The sequence below is a fragment of the Callithrix jacchus genome, chromosome 1 (assembly GCF_049354715.1).
Source record: "Callithrix jacchus isolate 240 chromosome 1, calJac240_pri, whole genome shotgun sequence".
Classification (NCBI taxonomy): domain Eukaryota; kingdom Metazoa; phylum Chordata; class Mammalia; order Primates; family Cebidae; genus Callithrix; species Callithrix jacchus.
In genome coordinates this window covers 112,398,058-112,424,176 of record NC_133502.1, presented here as the reverse complement: position 1 = coordinate 112,424,176, position 26,119 = coordinate 112,398,058, and the positions used below count along the sequence as shown (strand labels likewise).

At 36.0% G+C, this 26,119-nt stretch overlaps 1 protein-coding gene across 2 annotated transcripts in view; it reads left to right on the top strand.

Moving 5' to 3' along the window:
* Positions 1–20,193, top strand: part of BRD10 (bromodomain containing 10) — a 78,358-nt gene extending 58,165 nt beyond the window's left edge. For both annotated transcript variants that reach the window (XM_054256022.2, XM_054256017.2), the window contains 3 exons: positions 10,193–10,308; positions 14,312–14,499; positions 15,842–20,193. In XM_054256022.2, coding sequence (XP_054111997.1) covers positions 10,193–10,308; positions 14,312–14,499; positions 15,842–19,446 — 3,909 coding nt within the window. In that variant the 3' untranslated portion in view covers positions 19,447–20,193. The remainder of the gene's footprint in view (positions 1–10,192; positions 10,309–14,311; positions 14,500–15,841) is intronic.
* Positions 20,194–26,119: the final 5,926 nt, after the last annotated feature.

Here is a 26,119-nt window from a genome sequence, read left to right as displayed (position 1 = left end):
TCTGTATCATAGTTCTGATTTTCAAAGAAGTTTCAGTCTTCTTCAATTAAGGAAAGACGCTTGTAGATATTGGGTATAAGGAAAAGTGAAAATTTTGCAATAAAAATGTTACTTATAAGGGAAAAGTGCTCGTCTGTATTATATGATGATAATTGAAATACTGATAGGTAAATTTTAAATATAAGACCATATCTTTTCTAATACATCTTTTAACAGATAAATCCCTCAACATTGAACAGGTTCTAAGACAGATTTTATTTATAATCAGTATGTGAGGAAGGCTATACATATTGAGCACAACTGCCTGTGCACTTTAATCCTGTGATGCTATTTGGAATTAAACTTTTGCTCTCCCCATTTCTACTCCCTACCTCCAAAAGTAATATACACAATGATGTATTTAGCAGATCACCCCAATAGTGGAAATTTAGAAACAATCCATATGTCCAGCCATAGGGAGATGACTAACAATGTTAACACACTGTTATATAGCTACTAAAATTGGTAGTTCATTGTTACAACATGGATATATTTGTGAAATATTAAGTTTTAAGAACATACCACAATAGGCCAGGAATGGTGGCTCACGCCTAATGCCAGCACTTTGGGAGGCCAAAGGGAGCGGATCACGAGGTAAGGAGTTCAAGACCAGCCTGGCCAACATGGTGAACCTCATCTCTACTAAAATCCAGGCCATGGTGGTGCGTGACTGTAATCCCAGCTACTCAGGAAGCTGAGGCAGGTGAATTGCTTGAACCCAGGAGGTGGAGGCAGCAGTGAGCCAAGATTGCACTACTGCACTTGAGTGCACACCACTGCACTCCAGGCTGGACGACAGAGCTAGATTCTGTCTCAAAAAAATAAAAATAAAATAAAAAGAACACATAAAATAATATGTATGTAATGATTGCAATATGTACAAAGTTATGTTAAAAAGAATTGTAAAGAAATTTCAAGTAATGGATAAAATTAATCTTATGTTGTTAAAATAATGTAAATCCAGAATACAATAACAGTACTTCTCTTACCTAACCAAAGGGTGTCCATTGGCTAGGCTGAATATTAGAGAAGTTAGAAGCTTAGATCAGAGATGCTGACCCCTCAGTTTTTTGGTCACAGAGTTCTGTGTTAAGCCAGTGATTATCAGTCAGGAGTGAGTTTGCTGCCCTTCCCTAAGAGACATTGATTGTCATATTTAGAGAAGTGGCACTGGCATTTAATGGACAGAAGCCAACAGTGCAGCTGAACATCCTGCATTGTAATGATCCTGCAATGCACAGACATTTCTTCACAACAAAGAACTGTCTTGTCCCAAATGTCAGTTGCACTGAGGTTGTAAAACCTTGGTCTAAGCCTGTATTTGCCAAGGGCCCTCCGTATTCTTTCATTCTGTCCACTTCTGACAACTTACTATGCAGATAAAACAAGTTGATGTTTTGAAAGTTAGGTAGAAATCAGTGAAATCATAATAACAGATCCCATCATAGAGAGAGTATTCTATTATATAATATACTTCTAATTAAGACTTATACTTGATGAAATTTGTGAATGTCTTGTTCTTTTGTCCAGGCTGGAGTGCAGTGGTGTGATCTCAGCTCACTGCAACCTCTGCCTCCAGAGTTCAAGCGATTCTCCTGCCTCAGCCTCACAAGTAGCTGGGATTACATGCGTGCTCCACCATGCCCAGCTAATTTTTGTATTTTTGGTAGAGAGTGGGTTTCACCATGTTGGCCATGCTAGGCTCGAACTCCTGACCTCAGGTGATCCACCCGCCTCGGCATCCCAAAATGCTGGGATTACAAGCTAGTGTGTCTTTTGTAATTTACTTTAAACCCCTTTGAATTACATATCACATACCCTATTCAAATATAATAACATTTTAAATGACAGGCATTTTTCAAAGTCCCAATAAATTTGTATTGTCTTCTGTTTAACAGTTTCTTTACTACATTCCACAGTTCTGGAAAGTTGAGTTTAAATCTATGGAAATTAGGGTAAAAAAATGAGCTTTACATCATTCTGAGTTTTTGTATTATAGAAGATATCAAAATCTTTGGAAAGACTTTTAGTTCAGTGCCTTTTGTGAGTTGGAAAATTATGTCAAAACTCAACGGACTGAAATCAATAAAACTTGCTTCGCATCTTACCAGACTCTGTAGGAAAGAAAAAATATATGTACATTATGTATTGAAGGAAAATTAACCCAGAATCCAGCAGGGAGAAAAAAGGATTCTAAATAGAGGGCACAGAGTACACATGTGGATGTTACAGTACTTTAAAATAGACCTTATGGGGAACCAGTTCTTTAATGTAAGATGTGATTCTAACAAGTAGTAGCAGCTGCTTTTAAATAGGACGAGGTATTTAAGGCATATTTACTGACAGCATGAAACACTGATAAATACTTTATTGATGGATCTATTTTTTGAGACTCTGTCGCCCAGGCAGGAGTGTGATAGTGTGATTTTGGCAAGTGCGATTGTGTGATTTTAGCTCACTGCAACCTCCACCTCCCAGGGTCAAGCAGTCCTTCCACCTCCGCCTTCCAAGTAGCTGGGTCTACAGGTGCACACTACCATGGCCAGCTAATTTTTGTATATTTTATAGAGATGGGGTTTTGCCATGTTTCCCAAACTAGTCTCAAACTCTTGGGCTTAAGCAGTCTACCTGCCTCAGCCTCCCAAAGTGCTGGTACTATAGGCATGAGCCACCGTGCCGGCCAATGAATAATTTTTTAAAAGACAATTGAAAAACAAAAGCAAGTCTTAGGGAGTTTAAAACTAACTAACTTGTTTATAATGATAAGCCAAGTCATCAATCGTTAGATTATATTCTTTATCAGAAAATTTGAAAGACATATTTTAGGAACATTTTAATCAATTTTTAAATCTTTTGTATCTAAGGAAGAAACCTCAGTTACATGAGAAATGTACTTATGTAGTGGAACATTTACTGTGGGCCTTTTTTGTGTTAGGCATTGTGAGAAAATAATGACAAAATAAAAGTAAGTAGGATGCTGTCTCTGCTTTTAAAATATTTCCAATCTTAATTTCACTTATGTGGAACTTTGTATGCCCCTCATGCCAAATAAACATATCATAACTTTGTGGTTTAGATTGTACTGTGAATTGTTTGAGAACCCATCTTTCCGATAGCATGTGTGGATCTGTTAAAATTTTATCAATTTGTTTGCTAACATCAATTTATTGAAAACAGTCAAATTCAATTACTCAACCAGTGGTTAATTTCTAGTCCAGGTTTCTTCTTTGTAAATGAAATTCGTAGCACATCATCTCTTAAATGTATGTTGTTAGATTTTCTTCCCCAGTGATAGTGAACTACCTTACCAAGAAAGTTATCTGTCACCCAGTTTTTCTCTACAAAGCTGGAAGACAGAGAAACTTGCAATGTTATCATTATTGTTATTGTTGTAGTTTGCCTTCGTGCTTTCTATTTAAATGCTAATTTAGAAATATAATGGAAATATTGGATATACTATTCAATATATTCAGTGTGGGATGCCTTTAAAGTACAAATATGTTCCTTTTCTATGAGTCTTAAGTAAAAATTGGTAAGAGTATCTCAAGAGAAAATAATAGCATACATAATCGTTTACGTTAGAACCTCTGTCAGTGTTAAAATGATTTTTAACTTTTTTCACATTTATATGGATTATACTGTCAAAATAGCACTTTTTCAAGAGACTGTATACCAACAAGATTAATATGATGTTTTACCCCCAAAACTATGACTATGCAGGAATATGTTAATATGGTAGTAGTTAGGTAAGCAATAAGAAAAATAAGTAAATACTTAATGAATATAGTATTACCTTTTCATTTAATAGTACTTAGACTAAGGAAAATGTCAGATTGGTTTATTAAAAAACTTAGTTGCAGTTCATTATATTTGTACTGTTTTCATACATGCGAGTTTAGATTATACTTTCGGATATAGCTAGTGATTTTAAATGAGACATCTTTTAGTGCCCAGCCAATTCAGTCATAAAGACTTCTTTTTGTAGGGATCAATTTGGCTTTTCTAAAAGGGATCTATCTGGCTTTTCTAAAAATTATGCATTTTAATTAAAAAGCATAATGTGGCAGGGCACCGTGGCTCATGCCTATAATTCCAGTACTTTGGGAGCAAAGGCAGGTGGGTTGCTTGAGGTTAGGAATTCAAGACCGGCCTGGTTAACATGGTGAAACCTAATCTCTACGGAAAAATACAAAAATTCAAAATTAGTCAGGCATGGTGGCAGGCGTCTTTAATCCCAGCTACTGGAGAGACTGAGGTAGGAGAATTGCTTGAAACCAGGAGGTGGAGGTTTCAGGGAGCTGACACTGCACCACTGTACTCTAGCCTGGGTAACAGAACAAGACCCTGTCTCAAACAAAAAACAAAAAACAAAAAAAAAGGAAAGAAAAGAAAAGCATATTATATTGATACTTAATCTCTCTACCACAGGATTTATGTCTGTGACAAGAATTTGTTTTGTGCTTCATGTGTCAGTGATCTAACAACATATTTGTAAATAAAAGCATATAGGAAAATAGCATTCATTTTTGTTATATAAGTCATGTTTTTGTACTGTTCTTAATAAAAATTTTATCTCCACAATAATATCTCAATTTAAAAAAGCATTCTTTGTATATTTTTATATGATTTTAATTTTTTCTTCATATGACTGCCAATACTTGTTTTGTTTAGATAAAGTATTACAAGAAAATCTATGTAAATACTTGTATTGCTTGTATAAACAAGTGACTTTCACCTAAGTTTGATGTACAAAGCATCTAAATTAAAATGTGCAAAATGTAATTGTGGTAATGAGATATTTAATCTAGAATTTATGTCCCTCCTGTTTCTTCCTTTTTAGGTATCCAGTGTCCCCAGCATCAGTAGATTGCCAGCTCCCTCTTCCTGCCACTCCCCAGCCAGTGTTATGCTGGTGCTGTCATACCCATCCCAGATTACAGCAGCAGAATGGAGTTGTTCTTTAGTTGTGAGGTAAGTTTCCCTCCCCACCCATTTCACATACATAGAGATGCAGCTTTTCTTTTTACAGTATTGTGTAGTTTTGTAAGTTTTGTTTAAGTATCTTTTCCTTTATGATTCCTTAAGTTACTGATCTTTTATACTCAAAAACTTATAAAACTCCATAATATAATGAAGGACTTACCTTGTGATTATAGACCAGCTCTTTTGGAGCAATCCCTATGGGGTTATAAAACCTCCAGTGTTTGGTAGTTGGGGCATCTCATGGAAAGGGAGCTGGCAATCTGCAGCTGCAGTGGACATTGGATGAGAAAGCATGAAAGGTAAGTTTCAAATTTAAACTACATTGTATGCCTTTGGTTCCATTTTGTATGCTTGAAATTCATACTTTTGTTGATTCATAAACGAAAAATACTACTTGCCTCTTTTTTAAAAGTGACTTTCAGTAAATATTTGAATTGTTAAATTCATATAATGCATTGAGATTCTCTTGGAAAGTACTTTTTACCTATGAAAATGGTGAAAATTCTAACATGGAAACAGTTAATTTATCCCTGTATTCACATGTTTGTTTATAAAGGAGAGTTAGAACTCAAATTAGATGCATAAAGCTTATTAAATATATTTTTATTAGCGAAAGTCCTAGCTCTTGCTCCACAAATGACCTTTTACTAAATTATCTATCTGCCATTTTTATTGTTTCTGTATTAGACAGTATAGAGAAAGAGTCTTAAGAGCCTTTCTGATTCTTATTACATTCATATTCTCTCTTTGTTTTTGAAGATAGAAGAACTTGCTATTTCGCTTTTGTTCTACTTCACTCTCGGTCATTATAATTTTAATTATTATTGTAATTTTAAAAGTTAAAATAAGTTTTAGAGATACTGATTCTACATTACAGAGATACCTACATGTAAATATAGGTACTTATACAATATAATCTATTTCTCCTTTAGGAATTGTCTGTGTGGGGTCCAAGAGATATAGCGTTGTATAGTGGAAGGAGAGTAGATGTTAGTATTTAGAGTGTAGCATTCTAGTCTAACGGCTGCTTCTGTCTGCAACTATACTTGTCTCTCAGTATCATTGGGAGATTGGTTCCAGGACCCTACCTTCAAACAAAAATCCATATATGTTCAGTGCCTTATATAAAATGATGTAGTCTTTATGTTTAACCTACATACATCCTCATGTAGACTTAAATCATCTCTGTATTACTTATATACGACAATGTAAATGTGACATAAATAGTAGTTATACTGTATTTGTCTAGGGAATAATGACAAGAAAGAAAAGTCTGTATGTGTTCAGTGTAGACACAACCATTCATTTTTTTTCTTCCAAATATTTTCTGTCTGTGGTTGGATACAGAGGGTCAACTGTACTTCCCTGTATAACTTTAGACCATTTTTTTCTATAAATTAAATGCCCTCTGAGTTTCCTTTCAACTTTAATAATTTCATCCTAGATGAAATATGATCATTGTTCTTTGTTTTTTCCCGTCTGTGTATATAACTAAAGTTGATCTATGAGAAAAGCTATTAGTCGCTTTTAGTTAATGACCTAATTTAAAGTTCAGTAAATATTTGTTTGGTTTTTTAAAATAGATTTTTATATTAGACCCAAGATAAGGCAGATTGTTCTCTCTAATTTGTTTTAGATAACTTTTCTTCTCTTTACATTAATTTCATTGTATACTGTGAAACTCAGACTATCACTAAGTAGAAAGGAACAGTGTTATTATTTTAATTTGATTGGGGTTATAAGCACCATGTTTTGGCCAAAGAAGATGATACATAAAACAGTGTGAGTTTCCCTTTTACTGTCAGTAATTAAAGCACCTTACCTCAAACAGCAATCCCAAAAGAGTCATTCTTTTAAACTTTTTAAAACCTCTGCATGCTTTTGAGCAACATAAAAACTTGAGTAACATTCTCCAGGGCAGGATGTAGGGGTGCCCTTTGTTGTGGTCATTATACTTATATGTATCTGCCAGACAAAGCATTTTATCAATCTTTACTTTCCTGTAATTTGTGTTATGAAAATAACAAACTTCTGGGTTTATTTTCCAAATGCAGAATGATTCAATAAGCATATTCAAATTATGAATGAAATACTATACCACCACTACCCCAAGCTGAAAATATATAAATAAAGAGAAGAAGACCACAAAGCATATAACATTAAAACATCACAGACATTTCAAAACAGATTAGTGGGTAAGGCAGAGTTATATGACAGAAGTCTATTCTCTGATCATAATATTTAAGTTTCCTTTCCTGTGTACAGTCTTCTAGTTCAGTATATATTTCTCCATTTTGGATTAAATTCCTAAGATTAGTAATAAAAATAAAAAGTAAAACCATTCTAATCTTTTAAAAACTCTTTTTTACTAAGATTAATATTATAATTTAGCAGAGACGCAAATACAGCTAACAAATATCTTGAAATAACATCCCAGCTACACAGTCTCCCTGTCCTATGCCTCATCTACCTAGACCTAAGTAAGGTCTTCTGTGCCACAGTACTGCTAGTCCGTCTGCATTCCCCACCACACTACCACATGCTAATCCAGGCAGCAGTCATACTGCCCGTGGTAACTCTACAACTGTCGTTTTTCTTCTGTAACTCCCAGTGAGGAATTCAGAATTCCTGGTGCTCCCTGGTCTTTGAACACTTTTTCAGTTAATTCTTTCACAAAGAGTATATTCTCCCTACCATCATACCTTTCCTCTTTCTTCTCTCTTTAGCTTAGGAAACATTTACTTCCACTCTCACCATTTCATTTTTTGAAGCCAAATAGTTGAGAAGTAGAAGAATGTTGGTTATACATCTACTTATTTTCTATTTTAAATTCACTTTTTCTAGATGAAAATTACTTTTTGTTCAATTTTATAGTGTATCATTTTAATAGTTTTGTGTTCATGGCTTAGAATAAGCACTTTGTGCTATCTTATAACATTTCTTTGAGAAAAACCTTCCAAGGTGTACATGCCTTATTAAAGGGAAAAGTGTACCTATTTTTAAGTCCACTTTTTCTAAAAGAAAGTTATTTTTTCAATTTTCTTGTGTATCAGTTTGTTAGTTTTGTTTTCATGGCTTAAATAAGCACTTTTATCTTTTTTTATTGTACTTCAGGTTCTGGGTTACATGTGCAGATCATGCAGCATTGTTGCCTAGGTACATACATGGTGAGGTGGTTATTTGAGAAAAATTAACTTGTAAGGTGTTGCTCATTTTTAACTTGGGTCCTTTGTGTAGTTTAAAACACATTTAACAAGAAAGGGGCCTATCTAGATTAACATATGCAATTAAAATTACTTTTCTTTAAATTTTTTTCTTAATACTATGATTCATCATACCATTAAGAAGAAACAAGAATTAGTCATGAGCCTAGGTTCCATATTCCTTATGTGCACATGCACATATATAATCTCTTATCTTCCTACTCTTCTAGTAAGCAATTTCCCTTCTAAGATATAAATACCTCAGATGTAGAAATTTAGCTATTTATGTGTATAATCATTTTGCTGGTTTAAAGCACAGAATATTTTTGGTAAAACTATACTGTTCATCACGTAGGTTTATATGTGACTAAAATTTTCATGACAAATTTGAAGGTCGTATATATATATATATATATATATATATGTATGTGTGTGTGTGTATATATATGTGTATATACATATGACCTTATATATATTGGGAAATTTATGCACATGCTTAATACTTTTTGTTCTAGATAGTGGTAATTTTTCTGCATTAGTGTTCTACTTATAGAATAGAGTTGACTCACTTAACAGTTGCTATAGGATAAAATATAATTTTATGCATGTTAAATGTAACCTATAACATATATAAGTTATGTATCTTTTGTTAGAAATGAAACACAAGGATTGTACAGTATGTAAATTATATCTCAAAGCCATGACAAAACAAAAACAAAAACATGGTTATGTAACAGTAGATAATGGTAATAATAGGTGTATACTTTGGCTTAGCAGTGATAAATTTCTTGTTCCTATGTTATTCAAATAATTTTATGTATAAAGGTGAGATGTATCTTCTAGAAGTTTTTACAGCCTGTGTCAGGTTAAATTTGTGTGATGTACTTTTTTTTTTGTTGTTGTTGAGACGGAGTTTCGCTCTTGTTACCCAGGCTGGAGTGCAATGGCGCGATATCGGCTCACCGCAATCTCCGCCTCCTGGGTTCAGGCAATTCTCCTGCCTCAGCCTCCCGAGCAGCTGGGATTACAGGCACGCACCACCGTGCCCAGCTAATTTTTTTGTAATTTTAGTAGAGACGGGGTTTCACCATGTTTACCAAGATGGTCTCGATCTGTTGACCTCGTGATCCACCCGCCTCGGCCTCCCAAAGTGCTGGGATTACAGGCTTGAGCCACACTTTTTAAAAGGTAGTGATGTGGTTCCAAGAGCTTGGACTTCAGAATCAGGCAGATATGGGTTTAAGTTATAGGACCTTAAGCAAGTTATTTAATCTCTCTGAGCCTTAGTTTCATCATTTGTAAAGTGAACATAACAATGCACACATTTCAAAAGGCTTTTTGTAAATGGTAGAGCTCTCTCTAGATGTATATATGTGAAATACCTAGGTTAATACTTAGCAAATTAAGAGGACATAAGTAATTATTACTCTTAGTATAACGTTAGAGTATTGAAAACAGTAACTGCTTGGTTGCTTTTCTAGGCTAGAAACATTGTAAAATAAAATAATTGTAAATTTTCCTAAGCAGTTTGTTAAAAAGATTGCTTTTAGACATGATAATAAACCTACCTTTTCTCCCCTTTTCCCCACTCTTTGGGAAGATTACAGTAACTTTACTTGCATGACCCATGTCATACTTATTTAATGAATTTATATAAATGTTTATATTTTTGTATATATTTAACAAATGATTTATTAAGATATTTATAATTGATGCAATTTTAAAATATTTTTAAAATTTTTGTCTTCCAGTTGGATGAAACAGGTTTCAGACTTCTCTGGTAGAATTGACAGTTGTTACATATATTGAATAAAATTTATTACAGGATATTTTCCCCCTTTCTGTAAGATTCTGAAGAACAAATATGTTTTCATGGAGTATTGGCGTTTTTGTGTTTTACTCAGAAAATAAAGCTTGACATTTACTTTGGAATAAATCTAAGGGATTTACTTTAAACATTGTTTTAGGGAAAATGGTATCATCGGAGGCAAGCTGTGAAAGAATTACATAGTACATTGATACGTCTTTTAAATGAATTGCTGCCATGGGAACCAAAGTTAATGAAGGCTTTCCAAAGAAACAGGTAATTCAAACATTATAATCTGTTTTATTTATTTTATGGTCCTTAATTTATTATTTTTGGATGATGTCCTGGAGTCATTTAATAGTTTTTCATTCATTTGTAATTCGGCAGATATTTTTGAGTGCCCGCTGTGTGTAAGCCACTTTCTAAGCCCTGAGAAAATATTGTTAACTAAACAAACCCCTACTCTGTGACTTACATTCTCATGGAAAAAACACACCTAAGTGTCAGATGGCAAAAAGTGCTGTGAAGAAAAATAAAGCAAGGCAACGGGGGTTAATAAATGGCTGGTTTGGGCGGGATGAAGGTACTCTTTAATCAGGGTTTCAGGGAAAGCTTCCGTGATGAGTAGGTGTTTGAACAGAGACCTTAAGGAAATGAGAGAGAGAGTCGTGTGCATTTCTGAGGGAGAGCAGAGGGAATAGAAGGTACTGAAGCCCTGAAGTTTATAGCCTGTTTGGCATTTAGTCGAGATGCAAAGAGGCAAATGTAACCAGAGCAGAGTGAGTGAAGAGAAGTGTAACAGGCAAGAGTCAGAGAGGTAAGGAGGAAGGAAGCCATATCATGTAGATCTTTAAGAACTTGAGTTTTTACAGTGAAATGAGAAGCCATTGAAGGGTTTTAAGCAGGGAAGGGACATGAACTATTGTATGTTTTAAAGCTATCACTGTAACTCTTGTGTTGAGATAAGTGTAATGGGACAAAGGTGAGAAAGCAGGGAAACCCATTACACTATAGCAGTAATCCAGGAGAAAAATGGTAGAGGCTTAGACCAGGATAATAGCAGTGCAGATACCAAGGAGTGGTTAGATTCTGGATATTTCTTGACAGTAGGATTGGTAGAATTTGATTAAGGATTGGATATGTGGGATATGAGAGAAAGTGAGGAGTGAAAAAGATGATACCCAGTATTTTTGGTCTAAAGGAATTGCCATTATCTGAGATAGGGAAGACTCAGTAGCAAATTTGGGAAGTAGAGGGAATTGAAGAGTTTGGATTTTAACATGTTAACTTTGAATTGCTCTTTAAACATCTAATTATTGAATTGGCACTTACTGAATAGGCAGTTCGGTATAGGAGTCTGAGTTTGTGGGAGTCTAGATGTACAAATTTGGGAGCTGTTGGCATCTTGATTGTATTTAAAGACATTAAGGCTGGTAGAAATCACCTAGTATGTGAGCATAGATAGAGAAGAAAAGAAAAGTGAGCACTAGATCTTCCAGCATGTAGAAGTGGCCAAGATGAGTAGAACTCAATAGAAGAGACTTTGAAGGAGCGCTCAGTAAAATAGGAAGATAGGGAAGAGAAGTGTTTTGGAAACCAGGTAAAGAAAGTATTTCAAAAAGGAGAGCACTCAGGATGGGTTGAGGAAATGAGAAATAAGAATTTATTATTTAATTTGGCAACATGAGGATCATATTAATGACCTTGGTGAGCTATGTTAGTAGAAAAGTGGGCAAATGTCTTAGAAGTCTATTCAAGAGAATTAGGGAAGAGAAATGAAAGAGTCCTCTTTCATGGAGTTTTGCTATAAGGTGGAATAGAGAAATGGAGCAGTACCTGAAAAGAAAGAGGTTAACAGAAGGTGTTTGTTGTTGTTGTTGTTTGTTATAGAATAACATGTTTGTATACTGATGGAAATAATCTAGTAGACAAAAAAAATGGTTTCAGGTAAAGGAAGGGACATTCGGTAGATGTTATCCTTGATTAGGTAAGAGGATGCATTTAAATGGAGGTGTTAGCTTAGGTAGGGAGATGGAGAGTAGGAATACACATTAAGGTGAGTTGCAGATGAGGTGTGAGCATGTGAAAGTTCTCTTGATTGCCTCCATTTTTCTTGAAATAAGAAGTAAAGCCATTCACTGAGACCGAGAAGGTGACTGAGAGTGAGAAGGGAGGAGAACTTTATGCTATCCCCACATAGATTTTTTTAATTCCAATCTTAAAGATTGAAAGGGAAATTAATTTTATGATTATGATTTGGTAACCCATTCTAATACCTTTTACAGCCCTCATGTACTTATATAAAATGCTTAATAATTTAAAACATAAATAAATTGAAAGCAATTATTAACTAGCATTTGTTGAATATTTATGTGCCACACATACTGGGAGGTAAGTACTATTACTATTCCCATTTGTAATAAGTAAACTGATGCTTAGAAAATTAAGGAATTTTAATGTTTTAAAAATTAAAAGCCTGGTTAACATGGTGAAACTCTGTCTCTACAAAAAATAAAAACAGCCAGATATGGTGGTGCACACCTGTGGCCCTAGCTACTTGGGAGGCTGAGGTGGGAGCATTGCTTGATCCTGGGAGGTGGAGGTTACAGTAAGCCAAGATTGTGCCACTGTACTCCAGCCTCAGTGACAAAGTGAGACCCTGTCTCAAAAAAACTAAATTAAACTCTTAAAACTGGTAAGTGACAGAAATAGGATTTAAAATCTAATGTGCACAAATAAGAATGTGTAGCAAAAATAAATTGGAGAACATGGCTGGGTGTGGTGGCTCACACCTGTAATCCCAGCACTTGGGAGGCCAAGGCGGGCAGATCGCAAGGTCAGGAATTCAAGACCAGCCTGACCAACATGGTGAAACCCCATCTCTATTAAAAATACAAAAATTAGCCAGGTGTGGTGGTGTGCATCAGTAATCCCAGCTACTCAGGAGGTTGAGGCAGGAGAATTGCTTGAACCCGGGTGGCATAGGTTGCAGTGAGCCAAGATCGTGCCACCGCACTCGAGCCTGAGTGACAGAGCAAGACTCCGTCTTGGAAAAAATACATAAATAAATTGGAGAACATATGTTCTTACTTATTTTTTGAATAAACAACACTAAGGGTAAAAGTTGAGGAGAGGGTAGAAAACTTAGTTGAAAACAAAAGGAATAATAAAGGATCAGGGAGATACGGGTTTAAGTTATAGGACCTTAAGCAAGTTGTTTAATCTCTCCAGGCCTTAGTTTCATCATTTGTAAAGTGAACATAACAATCCACACATCTCAGAAGACTTTTTGTAAATGGTAGAGCTCTCTGGAGATGTATATATGTGAAATACCTAGGTTAATACCATGTTTCCATCTCTAGTTTCTCAGAAATAAAGCTATTATGTTTTTATATGAAAAAGATCTCTGTGAAAGATTACAGCTTTATTTTTCTAGGCTTAATTTTTTAAATAGGTTCTATTAAGACTGAAAGAATTAGATACAGTTACTCCCAGGATTAAGTGATAGATTTGTTACTATCTTTATAATAGTCACACAAATAGATACTGTTGCTTAGACTTTCTTGCTTAACATTTTTTAATGACCTTTTAAGATGTAAATCGGTAATTTTAAGACTCTCTAATCTGTCAGTGCAGCTAGAAAAAAAATTACTCTTGTCTCATTTAATTGATCTAATAACAACCTTTATAAAGATAATTAGATGGTATGTTCAAATCTTTATTCTGAAATTTGCAGATATATATATTGTTTTGTTTTGTTTTGAGATGGAGGAAGTCTCTCGCTTTGTTGCCCAGGATGGAGTGCAGTGGTATGATCTTGGCTCACTGCAACATCTGGCTTCTGGGTTCAAGCAGTTCTCATGCCTCAGCCTCTCGAGTAGCTGGGATTACAGGTGCCCACCACCATGCCTGGTAATTTTTGTATTTTTAGTAGAGATAGGGTTTCACCATGTTGGCCAGGGTGGTCTCAAGCTCCTAGACTCAAGAGATCTACCTACATCGGCGTGGGAGTGCTGGGATTACAGGCATGGGCCACCAGGCGTGGCCAGATATATATAATTTTTTAAGTTTCAAGTTTCTTATGCCTATACCATAGGTTCTGTCCTTTTGAGCATTGGCAAGACGGAGCAGCATCTTAGACACACTTAAGATTAAAGCATAATTTCTAGTGACTTAATCGAAAATATTTCCATATGTAGTTTAAAATGTTAAAAGTTAGTTTAGATTCCAAGAATTTAATACATACGTATTATTTTTTATGTTCGGCATTTTATTTTAGGAGCCGCCTAAAGAAAGACTATGATGATTTCAGAAGACAACCTGATCATGATAAATTTACTAGAGAACTATGGACTACTGATGAAGGTGAAGGAGATCTTGGAAAAGATTCTCCTAAGGGAGAAATCAGTAAGTCTGTAGACTCAACAGAACCTCTGGATATCCTAGAAAAAGATAACTTTGATTCAGGTAAGCATTAAACCTTTTTTTAAAAATCAACACTAAAGGCACAAAGACAAATTTTTGTTTGCTGTGAAGGCAAAAGATAATATGGTCAATGAAATATATTGATTGGGGAACTCTGTTATGTTTTTAAGAAGTACTATCCACATCATTATAAGAAGTTTCTTCTAGCCTGGGCAACATAGCAAGACCCCATCTCAACAGAAAAAGAAATAAAAATTAGCCAGGCATGGTGATTGCATGCCTGTAGTCCCAGCTATTCAGGAGGTAGAGATAGGAGGATCGCTTGAGGCCAGGAATTCAAGGTTACAGTGAGCTGTGATCGCTCCACTGCTCTCTCGACTGGGCAACAGAGCAAAATGCTGTCTCAAAAAAAAAAAGTATCTTGGAGTCATTATCACATTTCTAGGAGTTTCAGGAGCCAGTGCTTAACTCCAAACTGTAGCGCAGTGATTGCCCATACAAACCACACATCCTTGATCTGTAATCCCTTTGAAATTGGTTCATGTTTTTCTTTTATTATTTTTGAAGCACTCTCTCTGAAATTTACTTTAGAAATAGAATTTGACAAGTTCTTAATATTGTGAAGATTATTTTTTGAGGAATTACCATGGTTGATGGCCTAATGAGACCAGAACGAACACATCATTAATAAGGATAAAAGGCTGGATTAGATTACCTGTAATTCATTTCTATTTTTCAGATTATATTATTATGTAAATCTAATTTAATGACTTTCATTGTTTTTATGGAGGTTAATATGAAAGTGTGTGGTTAGAAATGTATTAACCTATAGTTTTCCATCTTTGGCAAATTAAAAGAGTAATGTCTTATAACCCTAGTTTGACCAAATATAAACATAAATTTTTTTACTGTAAGGATGAACATCAGAAAAAACTGGACAGTTTTTGTCCTTTAGAGTCTCTAGAATAGAATAGATTGGAGAACTGTCTCTCTATGGTATAGTGTTCCTAGCTGAAAAAGAGAACTAGATTCCTTTCCAAGTTAAAGTCTGAGCCCTAATTGTTGACTTGAGTATTTCTAATGAAACAATTTTATGCACTTACACTGGCAGAAGAATTAGCAGAATTCTTGACCAAAAATTTTGACTAAAGATAATTTTCTCAGTAACAGGTTATTCTTGGTCATGGTTATGGTATCTAGATTATCATATCAAATATCACCTTGTCTTTGTCTTCAGCAGTAATGCTAAGGCTTTTGAATCACCCTGCAGTAGATTTCTTAATACATTGCCAGCTCAAAGGTTGACTTTCTTTTTTACAGTTGATGTTATTATGATTTAGTTGCTTTTTTATATAAACAAAATGCCTGTTTTTATAATTTTCAGATGATATGAAATTATCAGAAATAGATTTTCCTATGGCTAGAAGCAAGCTGTTGAAAAAGGAATTGCCTTCAAAAGACTTACCGAGGACACTGCTTAAAACACTTAAACGACAGTCCAAACAAACTGGTTATGTGGATGACAGCACAAAAGAGCTTTCTCCAAGGAAGAAAGCAAAGTTAAGCACAAATGAGACAACAGTTGAGAATCTAGAAGGTGATGTGCAGATTGATTGTATCAATGACTCAACACATACAGAGCCATCATTTTTAGAGTCATTTGCCTCATTGGATTCAGTACCAGTGTCTACTCTCCAGAAAGGGACCAAACCCATTCAGGCCTTGCTTGCAAAGAATATTGGGAACAAAGTGACCTTAACAAATCAACTGCCACCTTCCACAGGTAGAAATGCTCCTGCTGTGGAAAAGCCAGTCTTATCTCCTCCAGAAGCAAGCCCCATAAAGGCAGCATTGACCTGCCACACCAATACAAAAGGTCCTTTACAAATGGTATACAAAATGCCCTGTGGCCAGTGGTTGCCAATAGATCTTCAAAATAGCTCTGTAAAGATTCAGATGCAACCTGTGGTGGATCCTAAAACAGGAGAAAAAAGCATGCAGCAGATTCTTATTCTGCCTAAGAATTTTGTGATTCAGCATAAAGAAGGAAAAGCAGTTGCAAAAGAAATACCACCACTTCAACAAAAAGGTACAGAACATTGTTCGTCTTTCCCACAGACAACACACATAAATTCTTCTTTAGCATCAGTTTTTGTCAACTCACCAGGAACTGTTTCTACCCAAGTACCAACTACAGTTTTCAACAAAGCAATTACATCTTTATCAAATGTAAGTAGTGCTAAACCACAGCCTATGTCGCCTGCAACCTCTGTAAGTAACTTATTAACACCACCAGTTAAGACTAACCAGAGTGAGGCAGGAAAAGTCAAGAATGCAGTTTCAGCAGCCACATTCTCCTTGCTCAGTGCTTCACCCACCGTTTCCTCCACAGGTCAGCCTCTGTTATCAACAACACTAAATGGGTCTACAAATCCTGGTAGTTCCTTCAGTTGTTTTGCACAACAGACAGATTGCTCTGAAACAAAGCAAGAGCTGAAAACTGTGTGCATAAGAGATTCACAGTCAATTCTGGTTAGGACACGAGGTGGGAACACTGGAGTTGTAAAAGTACAGACCAACCCAGATCACAATTCACCCAGTACTGTATCTTCAAGTTCAATTTTCACTTTTGCTCCTCAGCTTCAGGCATTTCTGGTGCCAAAATCAACAACTTCTTCCTCTGTTTTTTCACCTGTAGCTGGAACAACTACTACATCTAGTCTTTCACCTTTCAGCCAAACACCAAATTCTGTTTCCCTTCCAACTAGCTTTACTTCATCCATGGGGAAAAATCTCAAACTTACTGGCAGTGGTAATTTGGGCCACATGATAGATAAAACTTCACACATGCCCTCTTCTCCCTTGAAGTCCTCTATTTCTTCTAGCACTCTACTACCATCAACAACAAGTAGTTCAGTAAGTGTAATTAGCATATCAACATCAAATTTTGGACAAAACAATGCAAATGTTATCCATACTCCAACTAAACAGCAACAAGTAGATTATATCACAAAAAGTTACCCTGTTACAAGGTCAGAAGCAACAGCAACAACAAATGGAGATGTAATCAGTGGGACTCCAGTTCAGAAACTTATGCTGGTATCAGCTCCATCTGTTCTTTCTTCTGGCAATGGAACTGCAATTAATATGACACCTGCACTGACATCTACAGGTGTTTCTGCCCAGAAACTGGTTTTTATTAATGCCCCAGTTCCCAGTGGTACTTCAACGCCAACTCTTGTTGCAGAATCATTAAAACAAACTCTTCCTCCTCCATTGAATAAAGCATATGTTAAAACTCCAGAGCAACCCCAAATAGTGCTGATTCCATCTACAGTGGGCACACCAATAAAAATAAATTCATCACCAGCTGTGTCTCAGATAAAAGATGTGAAAATCGGACTAAACATAGGTCAAGCAATTGTGAATACTTCAGGCACTGTGCCAGCTATCCCATCAATTAATATATTGCAAAATGTCACCCCAAAGGGAGAAGACAAAAGTAGCAAGGGCTGTATTTTGCCATTGTCAACAAGTGGTAATTCAGTTCCAGTAAGCTCAAATTTTGTGAGTCAGAATATTACCCCTGTTAATGAATCAGTGGTTTCTGCAGCAAGAGCAGTAAACATGTTTTCAGTAACTGGAGCAAATTTATCTCTGGGTTCCCTTTCAATGACCTCAGCCTCTCCTTCAGCTGGGACACGACCTCCTGTTTTAGTCAGTGGAAATGATACCTCTTCAAGAATTATGCCTATTTTGTCAAATAAACTTTGCTCATCAAATCTCGGAAAAACTGTTGCTATATCAACTGTGAAAACAGGACACCTTGCATCATCTGTTCTGATTTCAACTACACAACCAACAGTGTCACCTAAATGTTTAACATCAGCTTTGCAAATTCCTATTACAGTTGCCTTACCTACACCTGTGACTACATCCCCTAAAATAATAAACACAGTTCCATATTCGGCAACAGTACCAGGAGCCACACGTTCTGTATCTCTTTCTAAAAGACAGTCTCGGACTTCGCTCCAGTTTCAGCCACCAGGGGTTTCAACTACAGTGCCAACAAATGTAAACACAAATCAATCTCAAGCTGAATTGTCATCCCTTTCACCAAGTCCAGGTAAAATAATTAATATTTCCAATTTTGCTTCTCTACCAAACCAGCAAGCTTTAGTAAAAACCCCCAGTTACAGTTCTGCTCCAGGAGGTGTTACTGTTCACACTGCTGTGGCACCATCCACTGTAACTAGTCTGGTCGGGAGTCAGTTCAGTGAACCTTGTATTCAGCAAAAAATAGTCATCAACACCAGTACCCCTTTGGCACCTGGTACTCAGATTATGATTAACGGAACCCGGTTTATTGTTCCACCACAAGGTCTTGGGGCTGGCAGCCATGTTCTCCTTATATCTACGAATCCAAAATATGGAGCCCCCTTAGTTCTTAACAGCAGCCAAGGCATTCAGACTACGCCAATAGATAACTCTGCACAGAAGATCACACTAGCATCAAATAATTCTTTAAGTGGGCAACCTCTACAACATCCTCTAAGAAGCGCTACAAAATTTTTAAACTCTTTTGGGAATGCAAGTTCTATACCTACAGTACATACATCACCACAAATCATAAACACAACTGCTAAAGTTCCTGTTCCACCTCCTCTACCAACAGTATCACTGACTTCAGTAATTAAGTCTCCTCCAGCTACTCTTTTAGCTAAGACATCTTTGGTTTCTGCCATTTGCTCCAGTAATCCTCCACTGCCAAGTAGCACTTCAGTGTTTCAGTTGGACCCACCTGTCAAAAAATTGTTGGTTAGCCCAGAAGGAGCCATTTTGAATACCATCAATACTCCAGCATCTAAGGTGTCTTCACTCTCTTCATCTCTCTCTCAGATTGTTGTATCTGCCAGTCAAAATCCTGTGTCTGTCTTCCCGGCTTTTCAGTCATCTGGCTTGGAGAAGCCTGACACAGCAGCATCTTGAATTTAGACTAAAAGAGCCAGTTATTAAATAATGGGGCATTGTTTTGACTCCCAGAAAATTTTAAATGTTTATTATATTGTTGAAGGCTTACTATACATAGTTGTATATGTGTGTTTTAATGTATCTTTTCATTAGCTTGCAACAAGGCTTTGTTTTCTTGGGGAGGAAAAAATCTGTTCCATTTCACTTACTGGTCTGAGGAGGTTTTCAAGGTTCTATGTTTAAAGTCAGGATTTACCTGTCTGTAGAACATAAATTGAACAAAATTTGAATAGTTTAGAGTAAGCTAGCCTTTTGCACATTTACGTTGACATGTTTCTTCTTGAATTTGGACTGTTGCAGCATATCTATGATATGGTATTCTGTGTCATTAGTGAAATCTTATTTTTGTTTCTGTAAAAAAAAACATATATATATATATTTATGCATTGTGAAAAATGCAGTCCATAATGTAAAATTGTACATATTCCAAAATCCCTAACAACCTGTACTAAATATATGTACGAAGAACTATGCTGTCTTATTTATGTTTTGTTTACATATGTATAGTTTTTTAAGTATTTTAGTAATTTTGGACCAGTGAACTGTTAGCACCAATGCAGAAGAATCTGCATGTAATAAACTGAGTTGCTGTATTTCTTTGTTTGAATACCATTTTTAACATTTGTTCTTGTTCCATTGAAAGAATACAGGATGTAAATGAAGACAGTCCTTTAGAAGAAAGAATAAAGGCTGTGAAATTTGAATTAATAAGAGCTAGCATTTGTACACGACTTTTCAGCTTACACATACTACTTTCACTTAAATCTTTTAAGTTTTCAGAAAATGCTTTCGTTTTTTTTTTAGACAGGGTCTCACCTATTGCAGAGGCTGGAGTGCAGTGGTGTAATCTCAGCTCACTGCAACCTCCACCTCCTGGGCTCAAGCCATCCCCTACTTCAGCCTCCCAAGTATTAGGTTGGTGTGAAAGTAATTACAACTTCTGCCATCAGTGGAATTACTTTCCCATTAAAATGGCAGAAAACACAATTACTTTCACACTAACCTAATAGCTGGAACTACTGGTATGGGCCACGACACCCAACTAATTTCTTAATTTTTTTTGTAGAGACGGTTTCACCATGTTGCACAGGCTGGTCTTCAACTCCTGGGCTCAAGAGATACACCTACCTCAGCTTCCCAAAGTGCTGGGATTACAGGCATGAGCCACCGCTCCCAAGAATATGTCTCATTTTAAATAAAAGGTAGCTTATATATTTGTTGGATTTCGATATCCATTATCTTGAGCTACTGAACTGTATACTCATCCTTCCATTTATAATAATATCATTAAACTTCATCGCTTGAAGTTATCATTGGGGGTTGAAAATGATATGGAAGTATAGGGCTAAATATTTCTTTTGAGACTACATCAACGTGGAGAGGGTAGTGAGAATATTCCTGGATAATCACTAAAGGCTCTCAACTGCTACTTATGCTCTAAGATAGTACTTTGCTAGTCATGTCAGTGCTCTACTGAGTCACTCTCCCCCCATTTCTTTCAGTTAAGAAAGCCTTTGGGAAGTGGGTGATGTTTGAAGTGCATTGCATTGCACATACATGGTGCTTAATAAATGAATATATTTACCTACTCAGCTTTTAAAACAAAATGACCCAAAACTGTTGACCTTTTGTCTCAGAAGAATTTTCTAAGTCACTTTAAGAAACTAATTTACTAAATTACCTATGGTCCAACTTTAATCCCAGTGAAGGACCTAAACTAATTAAAAATTAAATCTCTTAATTTGGTTGTTTTTTTTTTTTTCTTCTTTTTTAGAGACAGGATCTTCCTCTATTGTCCAGGCTTAAGTGAGTTGTGCCATCTTAGCTCACTGCAGCCTCCACCTCCCGGGTTCAAGCTTTTATCCCGCCTCAGCCTCCTGATTAGCTGGGATTACAGGTGCGTGCCACCACAACCCGGCTAATTTTTGTATTTTTAGTAGAGATGGGGTTTCACCATATTGGTCAGGCTGGTCTCCAACTCCTGACCTCAGGTAATCCGCCCACCTAGGGCTCCCAAAGTGCTGGGATTACAGGTGTGAGCCACTGCCCCCAGCCACTCAATCTCTCCTGACTCCTAAATCTGAATTCCTAATATGACCTTCAAAGCTCTGTGTGATCTGGTGAACCTTCATAGTGAAGTCCCCACTTACTGTTTAAAAGGCTCTTCAGTCTGTTCTTGCCTACCTCGACGGCTTCACTTAAACCTAATCTCCCTCTTGTTCACCATACTCTTAATTTTCTTTTAGTTTCTAGAAAATTCAAGATACTTCAGGGTCTTCCCAGATGTCCTCTTTGACCTAACGTTTCATTACAGGTTCTTAATATGTTCAATGTAACTCCCTTTCCTTGTCATCCCCTAGCCAGCATCATTGTATTGTGCAGTCACTCAGACTGAGAATAGCACTTTTTCAAAACTATAGTGACTTCTTCGAAATTATTTAATTTCAGGAACCTTATCAGTCATCATTATCTCCCCAGCATCTGGCACATTGTATTCAATGTATATTTGTTGAGTGAGTAACAATTCTAGATAACCTCTGATTTAAGGTCTAGTTTACTTTTTAAAATAAATACTCCATTTTTTAAACTAGAAATTTGATTAAGTTAATGGGTTTATATATTCAAAAACCCAAATTCCTTGGTCTCCAGTTTTGTAGGTCATGTGGATTTCTTAGATCTTGGCTAGAGTACAAAGTTAAATTCCTGAATTCATTGTGCTTAGTGTCACTAAAGTTTCTTTAAAGATCATCTATAAAGGCATACATGGAAAGGAAGAAACGTCACCAGAGTGCCACCTGAAAAGATTCATGGTACTGGAGGGGTTGTGTTTTTATACTTAGTATAAGATTAGGCCATTTGGATATCTGTGTTCTGTATCACCTAAAATATTAAGTTAAAACATGCTGAAATAGCCTGCCTCCTTCCGGTGTTTGTGCTTCCCTTTCCTTTCATTTCCTATTGTTTTTCCTGCCCCTACAAAAAGTTTTTCCTTTGTGATTACATATGTGTGTGTGTGTGTGTGTGTGTGTATATATATATATAATGTATATGTGCATGTATATATATATATACATGCACACATACATGTATAATAATAAGTAGCCGTCTAAAGTCCTGCTCACATCCCAAGTCTCCAATTTTATTGGTATATTTAATTAATTGAAATTTTATTAAAGTAGTGATAGCTATAATATGTACACTAAAATCAATAAAAATGTTTGCTTGATCCAGTAGATCAACTTAAATTTAAAAATTTTTAACATTGAAAGCTTGAGAAATTGGCAAATTCTCCAAGTGATATAAGAAATTTCATAGGGATTTTAGGCAAAATTACTAAAACTTAGAAATGATAAACAGTTTATCTGAAGTCATTCCAGAAGTTGTTTTGCAATCACCTGAGCATGAAGGCTTGGTACTGTAATGCTGTCATCTGCCCCAGTTATTCTTACACGTTTATTCAACAAGCTTGATGCTTAGAAAAACTGAAGGGAATGGCATAGTTTAGAAGGTTCTCATAACTTGGAGAGAAAGTGTGAGAAACATATAGTTAAAAACTAGTGTATGAAGCAGTACTAGAGAATCAAATGGTGTATGTAATCATCTTAATTACTTTAAGAATGATGTCTGTAAAACATTCTTAAAGTAGTTATCAAATTCAGGCATCTACCAGAGTTGTAAATTTATTCTACACATTTATTGAGAACCATACAATTAATGTAGAAGATGTTGCAGAAACGTTATGATGAGTAAGAGCCCATCTTGTCCTCAATACAGAAAATAGTAAAAGGATATAACAATAAGTTAGAGGAATAAAGTACTATCAGAGTTTAGCAGGGAGGTTCCAGAGGTTTCATGTAAGAGGTGGCATTTGTGCTATGACTGCAAGTATGTGTAGAACTGGGCGTACAAAGACTCAATCTCAGAAAAGCACAAGGAGCATTTAGGGAACACAGCAGTTGAATTTGAATGTAATGCTGTAGGTCAAGAGGACCCATAGGGAATGATTAGAAAATAGGTTGGGCTAGCTGATAGAGGCCTGAAAAATATTCTGAAAGTACATGGGGGAGCTACTGAAGCTTTTGAAGCAAAGGTAACAGTCAAACATAAGGACAATTAAATCACCTTGCAGGATTGCTGTGAGGATTAGATGAGATAATTTATGTAAAGTACTTGGCCCAATGCCTACCACATAGTAAATACTTCAGTTGTAACTGCCGTCATTCACCTAACTAAAGACAGAAAGACCAGTCAGGATATTAGGTGGGCCAGGCAAGTGGTGTAAAGACCTGATATTTGGCATAATCAGGTATATGGTAATACTAGAGGTGAGACAAACTGTTGAGATTGAGAAGGATAAAGAAAAATATTTTTTAAGGGAAAGGTTTTGACTGCATAAAATTTAGAAATATTTAAACAGCAAAGAATATCATAAAGTGTTACCTCCCCTAGTGCTAAACTAATAAAAATACTAATAGATGTAGTTGGGGATATTATTTTGTTGTTGTTTTGTTCTTTTGTTTGTTGGGTTTGGTTGAGGTAAACAATATTTACCTCAATAAATTTATTAAACCTAAATTTATTGAGGTAAATATTGTTATTACATTTCTTGTAACAGTTCATAGCATATATAAATAGCCTTTATTGATTTGTGTCTCACCATAGTCATACAAAATTCATATGGTTTACATAATAGTGAACCACTTAGTTCAACCTAAATATGGTACTTAAATGGATCTAATTCTGAGAGTCAAATGAAATGATCTAATAGTCAATAATTTTATTAAAATGATCTAGATTTGTAAAACATCTTAGGAACTATAATTCTTTCAAACTTGAATTTAAGCAAATGTAGCATCAACTAAGAAAAAACAATAAAAAGATTAAATTATTAAGTAAAGAAAACACAGTTGGATGTCCTCCAGTATATATTTATGGTTGCTGTAAACCTGAATCAAACCTAATGACCCAAATGCCTAAGCCCTTACAGTTTAATCTCCCTTCCTCACAGACCTGATGATGCATGGAATCCCCTCCACCTGGAACAGCAGGAACCAGTTGGGAAAACCTGAAATCTAAACTGCTTTAGCCAATTTTGTCTGTTGTGATAATTTTCTTTTCTTAGCTTAGTGTGCCAATCTGCCATCTAACTTTATTGAGCATTTTTTTATTTGGGAAATGATTAAGTTTTGATAGTAGAAAGTGCTTTTTTGCTACAGAGTTTCACTCTTGTTGCCCAGGCTGGAGTGCAATAGCACAATCTCGGCTCACTGCAACCTCCACCTCCCAAGTGCAAGCAATTCTGCCTCAGCCTCCTCCTGAGTAGCTGGGCTTACAGGCATGTGCCACCATGCCCAGTTAATTTTGTATATTAATTGAGATGGGGTTTCTCCATATTGGTCAGGCTAGTCTCAAACTCCCAAGCTCAGATGATCTGCCCGCCTCGGCCTCCCAGAATGCTGGGATTACAGGCGTGAGCCACCACACCCGGCCCCTTACAGCACTTCTGAGACTCTCAAGGCCATCTTCCCATAGGTGTCATGCTTCAGATGTTACACAGCAGATGTTTTCATATAAATTACATTTTTAGATTACAAAGATGCTTATTCAGGTGGGAGACCACTTCTTTGAACTATAAGTGATTCATGTGATTTTCTTTTAAATTGTTTTCGTTTTTCCCTCTCAAGCCTTTTTAAGGAAACATTTAACAGCATCATTGTATTTCTTCAAATTGTTTTTTGATCTACAGCCTAGAAGTTCTCAATTTTCTGATTTGTCTTTGTCTAATTTCAAGTTGCCATCACCATGTAATTTTCCCTAAAGACAGGCAGTGTACCACCTTTCATATGGTTTGAGAGATTTTAAAGGTCTCTGTTTATCATTTACAACCTCTTTATGTTTTCAAATTGTCAAGCATTTTTTTTCTCCATTTCTCACACTTTTTCTTCCATTTCACTGCTTCTTGGGATAGCACTTTTAGGTTGTCCTAAAAATGAGTGTTTTCATTCAAACAATCCATGACTAGTTCTTCTGAGACACTTTAAAGATTTTGGCAGTGGTTACTTGAGATTGAAGGATTTTGATGCATCTTCAAGTGACTGTTGAACCATGAAAAGAAAGTTTAGAGACTTCTTTCTGTTCTTTTTTGGAGAAGGTCTACAATATTCTCAAGTGACAAGTAAACCTGTCCACATATTTACTAAATGCTAAACTTAACATTTGTAACTTCAGAGGACTTGTCTGCACCAGAGATAACTTGAAGGCTTCATTGATTTGTATAATCAGTCTAAATTTTCACTGACTTTAAGTTGGGCAGAAAATCTTTCGGCTAGCTCTTTTTCCCTTCTTAAAGTATGCCTGCTCTTTACTATAAAAACAACCAGAGAGGCCATATCAGAATCTTGCAGGGAAATTGATAGAGACTTGAGCCTTGTCTGAAGCATCAGTCACCACCACTGAGGGCTACACAGGAGGGGGATCCCCAGGTTTGTTAAAACAGTGCTGTCTAACTTTGCTCACCACACAAAAGTACTATTTGTACAGTGAATCTGGGCAAGTGGAAAATGCTAATTGCAGCGAGAGGAGACCAGTTATGAGCTCCTGTCACTGTAGTCCCTAAATGCAGGAAACTTAG